The following is a 10,845-nucleotide window of genomic DNA, read 5'->3' on the forward strand; positions in this document are numbered from 1 at the left end:
TCTTTTTACTGCAGCATCGACTCCACTGTTTGAGGGGTGCACATTCTTTGTTCTACGTGGCTCCCTTGAGTTACTAAACTTGCAAACCATCTATGGATGGAGCAATGCAAGTTTAAATGCATTACTTAAGTAAGCTTTTGCAAACATGGTAAATTATGCTAGTGGGTCAATTACTCGAATGCTTTTCCTCATTTATGGTCTTCATGTGCAGGCTATTGTGTAAAATGCTTCCAAGGGAGAATAAATTACCGACCTCAAGAGATATGGCAAGGCAACATGAGACCTCTCTTGGAGGATTAGATTACAAGCACATCCATGCATGTGTCAATGATTGTGTTTTGTTTTGTGGACTACATAAGGATGCAAGAGAGTGTCCTACTTGTGGAGAGGCAAGATATAGAGCATATCTCAAAACTTTGGACGTGCCTCGTAAGGTTCTACGACATTTTCCCATAATCCCTCCCATCCAACATATGTTCAAGTGCAAATCTATTGCAGAGCTCATGTCATGGCATTCCTCCCATCGATCAACCGATGGCAAGTGGAGAACTCCCGTGGACTCTCTTGCGTGGAAGCATATTGAAGACACATGGCCAGGCTTCAAGGAAGAACCTAGGAGCTTGAGACTTGGATTAGGTATGGATGGTGTGAACCCATTTGGTCTAAAAAGCACCTCTTACAGTGTATGGCCAGTGATATTGGTGAACTATAATCTTCCACCCTCTATGCTATTAAGAAAGGACATGTTATGCTGTCCCTTCTAATTCCAGGGAAACATAAAGTCAAAAACCCTGATGTTTATTTGGAGCCTTTGATTGATGAGCTAGAGATACTTTGGAGAGGTATCGAGGTGCATGATGTGAGCAGGCCTCCCTCATCACGAGACTTCAACTACAAAGCAGTCTTGATGTGGACGATGCATGACTTCCTAGGCTATGGCGAGTGTTCAGGTAAGCATTGCACTTCTAAGTTTGAGGGCAAAGGATGTGGCACCTTGACCCACCTTCAACTCTTAATTGCATCTATTGTTCAGGTCTCACTACATCGGGTTACCATGCATGTCCTGTTTGTGGTCCTTCGCTAGTTGCCTCACGGGCAGACGCATTGAATAAGGTCATCTATGAGAATCACCATCGATTTCTCCCACCTGATCATCCTATATATGTTGCCCCTTGGAATGAAGTCCTCCCACAATCACTCACCATGGGAGATTGGATGAGAAATGTGGACGGTTCCACGACTCCTCCACCACTTGGCATGAGTCGGTAAGGGTTTCTAACTATTGTGTGCTATATTGACTGGTAATAAAGATTGCCCGCTAACACTTTATTTTGTTTAGATACTACATCTTTTATATACGTTCAATAGACCAGAAAGTTGATTGAGAAAATCACTTGGACAAAAGGTTATCTACCATATGAAAGCAATTTTTTATTTCTATTGGGTCATCAGTGAAAACAAGATTTTAGTGCTTCAGCACTTGTGGTTTTAAAAGTAAAAGCCAATGATTCTTCACATATATTAAGCTAGTTCTTATTTAGTGCATCCTTTACTGACCAACTTCTTATTTAGTTCATCGCTTGGTTTGTTTAGTAGAGGAGACATTTCCATGTTCTATTCTCACAGGCCAACTACATCTTATAGTGCATTTGATGGATGAGATTGCTATATGCGGTACTATACATGCACGATGGTTTTTCTTCCTCGAGCGCTTCATGAAGACCTTGAAGGGCTTTGTGAGACAAAATGCAAGACCCGAAGGTAGCATGGCCAAGGGTCGGTTGGTACAAGAGTCACTTGTATATATTTCTGAGTTTCTTGTTGATGTGGATAGCTCTCTCCCACGACTATGGAGGGATGATGAAGACTTAAGGATGACCTCTATTGTGCCTCAAGGGAAAGGACGCAACAAAGTAATAGATACGAAGTTGCATAATAGTATCAACCTCTTTTGCGTGCTTAATAGTGATGTGATGAAAAGATGGGTGATAAGATACGAGGATGCAAAGGCAAGAAGACAAGAAGAAAGGGCCCTCTTTCGTACACACCACGGATCTCATGTTCCATACCCTCAGTATCTAAGAGCACTTCCAAAGGATATTCATGTGGATTGGCTACTTGATGAAATGGAGAAAGCAGAGAAGGACGAGGGGATGCATATCACAATGGAAGAATGGGAGTATGCTAGGGGATGCATGAGCAAGGTCGGTATATAGAATGTTATGCATAAGCTAGGAGCTTACAATAATTTAGATTGCTTATTTAATTGATTTTTTCTTGGTGTAGTGCACTATGTTCAATGCTATATGGTGAGAGGGCAAGCATTTTCGAACACAACGGATTGATGATAAGAGAAACACACAAGATTGCGGTGTCATTGCTAGCTTTGAGGGAGCCAATGGAGCCATGGATGATTATTGTGGCATAATCCAAGATATTATTAAGCTTGACTTTCGACGCTTCTTTGTGTATGTTTTGGATGTAAAGTGGTTTAAGGACATGGTGGAAAGAGGCCCTAATGCAACAATCAAATGCCATGCAAGTGGCTTTGTAACTATTGACTCCACAAAGTTTTGGCAAAGTAGGAAGGACACACTAGTACTACCGCAACAATGTGAACAGGTACTGTATTGCACACATATAAAAATACTCGCTTTTAAATATTTGATGCAAGAAAAATAACATGATTGTATTTGTGTTTGAATTAAGTTGTCTAGTAACCAATGGTGGATAATAATAGATGGTGGCATGTCATACCTATTATGCCACGTTCCAAAGTGATGTATAGTACATTTACTAATATGGAGCGTATGGAGGATGATCATGGCCATGGATGTGATGATGACCGTGATACGAGAGAGGAGGATGATCATGAGATAGGAGATACAGATATTGAGGCCATTACCCATGAGGACGAGCCTACCATTGGTGATGCTGATTTCGATGAGCACATGAGTAGATAGTTTGGCAAGGGTTGATCTCATTGAGGATGAGATTGAACCGTAGCCCCATCATTGATATTGCCAAAACTATTTTACATATTGTCTCATTCTCCTCACCTCACTTAATTCTTGTATATGTGGGCTTGCAAAAAAGCATTGATGTTCTGTTAAAATTATGTGCTTTGGTAATCATGGGCAATGTTTGGAAAGAAATGATGTACACCAAAATCTGACTTTCTGTATTCTCTGGTTTGCATCTATCTACGTGTCTAATTCTCAGTGTAGATGTGCAAATAAACGCATTAATACACGTGCAAATAGATGCACTGATAAACGCGATGTTAGATGGGCCTATATTTTCTTAGATTAGACGCATAATTAGACGTGTTAATAGACGTGCAAATAGACGAGTTATTAGATGCGCTTGTAGACGTGCCCATAATTCCTTTACTAAAGCAATGCCTATAGACGTGCCCGCTATTATGCGCATCTACCAAGCGCATCTATAGTTGCTTTGTGTTGTTGTGGGATCATGGCACGAAGGGGAGGGGTTGAGATATGGTGCCATGAGCACATATATTAAAGGGCAAAAGTATGTGATAAGGAAAGAATTAAAGTAGCCACCCTAGGATGTGGACTACAAGATGTGGAGATGATATCCACAAGGAGAGATGTGGATGAGAGGATTCCACATGGTTTGACTATTCTAGAGGCTCTCTCTATATAAGAAGCCTATCATGTATTGTTGAATATAGATTTGCAATAGATTGGTTTATAGTTGCTCATCATCTCTTCCATGGATTTTCTTTTATGCTTTGAGCCTCCATAGTTCTTATGCTCCTCTAGTTGTACTAGGTTTAGCACGATCCTACATTCTTTGACATAACCCACATGGCACAATAGTGTATTGCACGTCGTACATTGCAAAAATTAATAGGGCCACAACTGATGCAATTAAGAATGCACTAAACTAGTCTATCAAATAAAAGGCCCAAGCAAACGAGAGGCCAAGAAAGGTTATAAACACTATATTGAACATGCAGCACATTAGTGCACAACAAGCTTTTTATTCTTAGGGGGGTCACTATGTATAAACCCTCTATATCACGTGCGTTCAAGGCCTATATTTAAAATCCCTTATCTGTAAATTTTTTCATTAATAAAATGTACCCCTTTTCTATACAAATCTGTAAATTTTTTCCAAAACTATTTTAAATAGTCCCTTATGTATATTTATTTATGTAAATTTTAGAAATAAAAAATATCCTTCTATTGAACTCACGTGATAGGGTTACATATGATGAGTGAACCCCCCGAGTTTTTATTTGGCATTAACTTTGCCTCTAAGTAGCAACACTCGAGAGTTTGTCTACATCAATACAAACCTGCCACAAGAACGGGCATTCCTACTCAAAAAAAATTGGCAATTAGAGAAGCTAGACCCTCACAGAAATGACATCTTTTTGATGATATTGTCGCTAAATATCAAAAGAGGCAAAAAATAATTGAAAGTATATGCCTTGCAGAGTATGCAAGTAAGCACAACACACACAAACAAAAGCAACGATAAGGAGAAGAGCAAAGGTAATACGATTCAATAACTTTAATCAAACAAAGGACCCAGAGAACTACTATAGAACAAAGACAAGGAGAAGAGCAAAGGCAATATGATTCAATAACTATAATCAGTCAAAGGAACCAGAGAACTACTATAGAGAATTGTGCATGTTGTACATGCCATTCAAAGACAACGAACACTTGCTTAATAGCAACAACATAACATGGCATGGCATTCACATCAATAACAGGGAAACTATAGATAACAATAAGAAAACCTTTAACAAGACTATACTACCACCTTCAGACCACGAAATAACATCTGAAAGTAGTGCATCCTCAACATCTGAAAGTAGTGCATCCTTGTACAATGAAGGAAATGAATTTACTCGTGATCAGTATGACATAACACTGGACATGAAGATGCTTTCAAGACATAGTATGGTGGCAGTTGACATGACAAAGACATATGAGAGAATACCTAATCAATAATATTATGAACTATTTAGGAATTTGAACAATAAATAGTGGCACATCGTGGATGACATCATGTGTAAAAAAAGAAGGGACAATGGAAGTAAAATACATGTGTTTCTAATTGGGAATGCTAGAACAGAGAAAACATTTACATTAATGTTGATGGTCCAAGCATTGCTATGACACTACTCACACAAAGACATAGGTAGTGATGAAAAACCACAGGCACTGTGCTCCTAGCATACACATGTAGAGCAGCGTTTAATGTTGGTGGTTACACTATACATTTAGCATTACATTTGCCACTCATGACTTCAACATACACATCGCTAGCAACATAAAAATTTCATGAGCTGTCAATATTATATGATAAATTGGATTTGCTTATAATTAATGAAATATCCCTTGTAGGGCAAAACACATTTCATGCAGTAGATATGCATATGCGTAAAATTAAACACAATCATTTAGAACAATTTGGTGGCATAGATGTGATCTTATGTGGTGACCTTTGCCAAGCGAGTCCCACAACAAACACTTGCATTTTCTCAGATAAATCTAACTTCATATCATCTGCACAACAAGTATAGAAAACATACTTCAAATATTACAAACTTACAGATCCAATGAGACAAGATAATATCGAATTCTTGACAATACTAAATAACATAAGGGTAGGAAAACATTCACAACATGCCTTTCTAAACAAATAATATGTGAAAACACCAAACAAGAGAGAGAAAATCCCACATTTGTTGTATACTAAGCGTCTTTGAGCTGCTACCAGGACAACCACATTTACTCAAAGCAATGCAACAAAAAATTACAAATACCAAAGGATCCTAAATGTATAGCAGGGTTGCATTAGCAACTCAACTCAAAATTTGGAATTATTATTGAAGTATGCTCAGGGAATCTTGACATTGAAGATGATATAGTAAATGGGGCAGATGGAATTTTCATGAACTCAAACACAACAACCCAAAAGCCAATAGTATGGATGGTTTTTCATAACATCAAGATAGGCAAAAAAGCAAGATAAAACAATAATCATCTCTATGATCATAGCACATCAACACATTGGACACCCATACTAGGAATCCAACGTGAATTTCAAGTAGGGAAGAACCACCTAAACACTGTAACAAAAACACAATTCCCATTTCAACCAACAACAGCACAAACAATTCATTGATCACAAGGACTATCAATGAATTACCTCACATTTGATCCATCCAACATCTGATCGTATGGACTAGTATATACAGCACTTTCAAGAATTAGTGAGCCTAGAAATCTATTTTTTTGGAAGGAAATTGAAAGCAAGCAAGTAAAAGTTGATACAGTTGTACTACAAGAGATTAAACGCCTTCAAACAGAATCATCTTGGAATTTTGAGCAAATAGACTTCACAACATTAAGTACAAACACAATAAACATCCACCAATCACTGAACATTGCATACTTTAACCCACATAGGCAAGACATAGTAGCAAGTAATAGCCTCACAATAGAGCTATTATATGTTTCCAAGAGACACATGCAACACAAAACGTCAACCTTCACATTGATGGATTCCGATATTATCATAAACAAGAAGGATTAGGAGTTGCCACATATTATAAACCACAACTACAACTTAAAGAAACACATTACATACATAAATAACAAACACAATGCTTGCTAACAAAGTTTGAAACAAGACAATCCAACACATTTAACTTGATCAACTCCTACAAGTTTAATAACAACGAATACAATGGTGACATTAATAAAACCCTTAAAAATCATATTTACAAAAACAAAACTACAACATCCTACATACATTGTTGGCAACTTTAATATCGACCATGGGAAAAAAAATTTAACGCACTCCAACAATTCATTGAAAAGCATCAAATGAATCAAATCATCACAACATCAACAACAGTATATGGGTCAACAATTAACCATATTTGGACTAGCAGATGCTTTAAGGATGCACTACATGGGACAAACTTTGCTTCTTGGTCAGACCATTCAATTGTTTACACAACACTACAAAAAATCATTTAAAGAATTAATAACATAGGGTATAGCCAATGAATAAAATTCAGCTTCTTTTTCTTTTGGCACAAGAAAAGGGAATTTATTGAATGGAAAAGAAAATTACACGCAAATACTGTTAGCTATAGTAGCTTAGCAAGGCTATATTACTCCATTATTGTTGATGATTTATTTCGATTGTGATTACTCCTCTTTTATCTCGCTAAATTAAGACTCCCCTTATTCGGCAACAGTCTTCTCGCATGGTGCCGTGCCACATAATCGCGAAACTTAGTAGGGAGGAAGCGAGGTGGATTCTGATCGTTCACGACCTTGGCGAGAGGTGCAACTATCGTATCCTCAGTTGGCCCGAAGAAAGAGCCGATTGAAACTCGAGCCTTGCCGGCGTTCGTTACCACCCTGTGTTCGACACTCCTATATCTTCCATTCGTCAAGATCTACATTTACCAACCAAAGGCAACCGAGTGAACATAAAACTTTGATCATTTCACAAGCATTATCCACACATGCATAATCCACACTCCTCCACACATGCATTTCAGCACATATGCAAATGTTATCATATCTTCCTTTTTAATACACTTTTCAATACTTTCAATAGCCGAAAAGAAAATCTCTACTTTATAAACCTTCACATCAACGAACATAAACGAAGCAGTTGGCACAAGCCAAACACAGCCGTACCTCCGTCTGATCGCCCAAATTGATGATAAGAGCATCCTTGAGAGGATTGACTGTCACCCACTTGTCCCCTTTTCGGACTTGAAGACCCGGCACTTCGCTTGGGTACAAAATCGTGATACCACTTATATCCGAGTGTCTACTCAGTCCTAACGTCAGAGTAGGGTCTGGACATGGGGGATAGTAGTTCATTGTCATGAGGGCCCGAGGAATTGCAGGGACTTCTCCTTCCAAGTACTCCTTAAGTAAGCCCAAACTCTCAAATATCGCTTTGTACAACGAATTCGCGAGCTTCTCCATTCTTCCAATGTAGTCCTGAAGCGGCTCCCTGAAATGCAGCAACAAAAGGTCTCCGTGTAGGCATAAACGCGGACGCTAGATTCAAGCATGAATGGAGGACACACTTACCAGACAATTTCCGGAGCTTCAGCAAAGCCGTCGAACTCGCCAGGAAAGCGGTTAAATACCAACACGTCTCTCCAGTCCCTGTAGTCCTCATCCTTAGGGTTGAAGCTTGTGGAGAACCTCACCGGGACCCGCAACTCCTCAGAGTAATAGCGCATTCTTTCTTCGGCCGGCTGCTGGAAGAACTTGAGAGCGGCCTGGCGCAGCCGCTCCACAACAGGCGGGGGGATACCGTGATTGACAATCTGCGAGGACCGTTATTGCCAAATGCCACTTAGGGAGATCCGTTTAAAAAAAAAGATCAACATTCAATCATACGCAATAGCGAACGCCAACCCCTTGCACCTCGGGCAATCGATTACAGAGGTCGACCGTATACCCAAATAGAAAATCGCTCAGCAGTTTTTAGCACCTGGAAAAAGCCCCACTCGTCGCATGAACGGCCGATTTCTTCCACGACTTTAGCTCGGCGCTGACTGTCAATGTCGTCTCCCACAAGGTCTGCAAGATCAATAACCGGCAACTCCTCCGAAACTTCCTCGCCAGGGTATGGCCGGTCATTGGCTGCACGGACGTACAGGGACGGAACATGGTTCGTGATGAGACCGTTATCAACCAGCTCCTTGATGCCGACAATTCTCTCTTCAGGCAGGGCGACGGGCGACTCAACAACTGCAGGGGCCATACCGTGAAGGACTACAAGAGAGCTGGGGCGGGGAAGGGACAACGATACCAAGAGCTCGCCGAGGCGGGTATATATACAGGTAGCTCCATCGCTCATTGCTTCAACACGGATTCATCCTGCCACAGCATTAACCTCCCAGCTCTTCTCCGAGGTCTCTCGCAGCATTATATCCTCCTCCTTCGCGTGTGCTCATGAAAAGGCTGCCATGTTGCCAGCGTTTCCAGCTCACGCAAATTAGTTTTGTCCCTTTGTAATAGTTGCACCTGTAAAAGTAACCCAATTCTCTCATGCTAATGGCATCTACCTTGTACAAATGAACTAGGGTGGGCACACACCTAAGGGAAAGGCAGAATGAAGGATGAAATAATAAGTTGATTTAAATGAAGAATGGAATTACATTCAAAGGGCCTGCCAATGACAAAGAGCCGTATATATTAAAGAATGGTCTGCACATAGTATTGAGCGGATTTGACAGGGTCATTGCAAATCAAGCTATGAATTTTTATAGAAGGGCTACTATTCTTTTCTTCTCTCTCTCCAAAGTGAACTCTTTCCAAGCATTCAAGTGAAGATGTCCATAATCTTTTTGTTGCAAAGAAAGTAATGCAGAAAATAGGTGGCCCTAATTGCCTAACCATTGTGAAAAGATTTTTTTAAAGTTTGATTTTGTAGTCTATTAATGTTTGCATGGAAGTGAAGTCTCGATAACCAATGTTTGAGTGTAGAATTCATTCGACATCGGTATTTTCGAGAGTGTACTCTTTTGCTTTTAATGCGCGTCCTTGCAACTTTTCTTTTCGCATTCGTACCCAAGTTGAAGACATTACTTGTTTAACCAAGATTTTCATTGTTTTAAAAAATAGGTTCTCAATGGAGAGAGTTTGACTGAGTATGCTTGTGCTTTCTAAGTTAGGACTATAATTTTGCCTCTTTGTAGGAAGCGATACATAAGTGTAAAGGTCCTTTTTAGCTTTTTTTTTTGTTTTGTTTTAAATAAGAGAGAGAGAGAGAGAGAGAGAGAGAGAGAGAGAGAGACTAGAGTTAATTCCAATTTTTTGGAAGATTTTGTTTTTTGTTTCTTGACTTGATTGTTTTTTTTTGCTTAGTCACCTTCTTCCTTTCTTCTTTACTTCTTGTTTTCTTTCTCTTTTGTTTATTTGACGTACTTTAGTAAGCACTCAGTTTGCCCAAGAGACTCCGCGGGTCTTTAGAAACCTAGTATAGCTGCTTATGATTGGGCACTGATGATGACATAAGTGTTGCTTTGCTTGCTAAGTATGCCTTCCTTTTGTTTTTCATAAAAGTTTTGTTTACCTCTTTTTTCTTCTCTTTCATTTTCCCTTTTATTTCTGTGTAGATTTTTGGTCTTTAGAATAACAAAAAATCTAAATTGTATGATTGGACTTATTCTAGTCTTACAAAGCTATGTTTTTCTATCACCCTAGCGGACATGCAAATTCTTTGAATCTTCGTCCAAGTGGTGATCAACTATTCAACTACATCGATTTATCTTACGCGGGTGCAGAAGCCTCAACATCTAAAATTCTTCTCAATTATTCTTATTATTATTTTATTTCTTCTATTTTTGTTTAGTAAATTATTATTATTTTAAAATTTCTCTCTCTCTCTTTTAATATTTTGCATTGTCATTTTTTTGGGGGTTTTTTACAAAAAGTGTGGTTTTACGTTTTGTTTTACTTATTCTCATTTGTTTATTTCACTGTTTATTTCTCTTTTCTTTTCTTTTGTAATGATCGCTTTATTTTTTATTTTTTAAATTAATTTATTTTTATTATTGGTAACTTTTCTTTTCTCTTTCTCTTTCTTTGGTGCTTTTAGGTTGATTAAGCTCTTACAGTAGCCTTGGGGCCCTAGCTAGCCCTAACTATAATCGCCAGTTTGGGGGTATATTGTCTTAGCGATACATGCTATGATGAATTTGCCTTTTGGAAACTAGGAGGGTGATCTCTTGGGATGTCATCTCGCTCTTGTGACATTCCCTTGTAGTAGTAAAGGAGGAGTTACCTTGGCACGAGTAACGACTCGGCAAGC

General features: G+C 39.0%; 1 protein-coding gene across 1 annotated transcript; it reads right to left on the bottom strand.

Moving 5' to 3' along the window:
* Window positions 1-7,146: 7,146 nt before the first annotated feature.
* On the bottom strand, window positions 7,147-8,820 carry LOC147882877 (fe(II)/2-oxoglutarate-dependent dioxygenase 4-like). Its single transcript, XM_087401115.1, has 4 exons — window positions 8,521-8,820; window positions 8,112-8,353; window positions 7,707-8,031; window positions 7,147-7,459 (listed from the first exon to the last, which is right to left on the bottom strand). The coding sequence occupies exons 1-4, from the start codon at window positions 8,791-8,793 to the stop codon at window positions 7,217-7,219; spliced, it is 1,083 nt and encodes a 360-aa protein (XP_087257241.1). The 5' UTR covers window positions 8,794-8,820; the 3' UTR covers window positions 7,147-7,216.
* Between the last annotated feature and the right edge of the window lie 2,025 nt (window positions 8,821-10,845).

Source organism: Dipteris shenzhenensis, chromosome 29 (assembly GCF_047967505.1).
Source record: "Dipteris shenzhenensis isolate YYH24624 ecotype China chromosome 29, Dip_SZ_1.0, whole genome shotgun sequence".
In the NCBI taxonomy this organism is placed as follows: Eukaryota; Viridiplantae; Streptophyta; class Polypodiopsida; order Gleicheniales; family Dipteridaceae; genus Dipteris; species Dipteris shenzhenensis.

Excerpts from the sequence above, each read along its gene's own strand:
- LOC147882877 (XM_087401115.1), bottom strand. The coding sequence starts at position 8,793 with ATGGCCCCTGCAGTTGTTGAGTCGCCCGTCGCCCTGCCTGAAGAGAGA. Across the intron at positions 8,354-8,520 it reads ACGAGTGGGGCTTTTTCCAG|ATTGTCAATCACGGTATCCC; the intron begins GTGCTAAAAACT and ends CGGTCCTCGCAG. Across the intron at positions 8,032-8,111 it reads GAAGCTCCGGAAATTGTCTG|GGAGCCGCTTCAGGACTACA; the intron begins GTAAGTGTGTCC and ends GCTGCATTTCAG.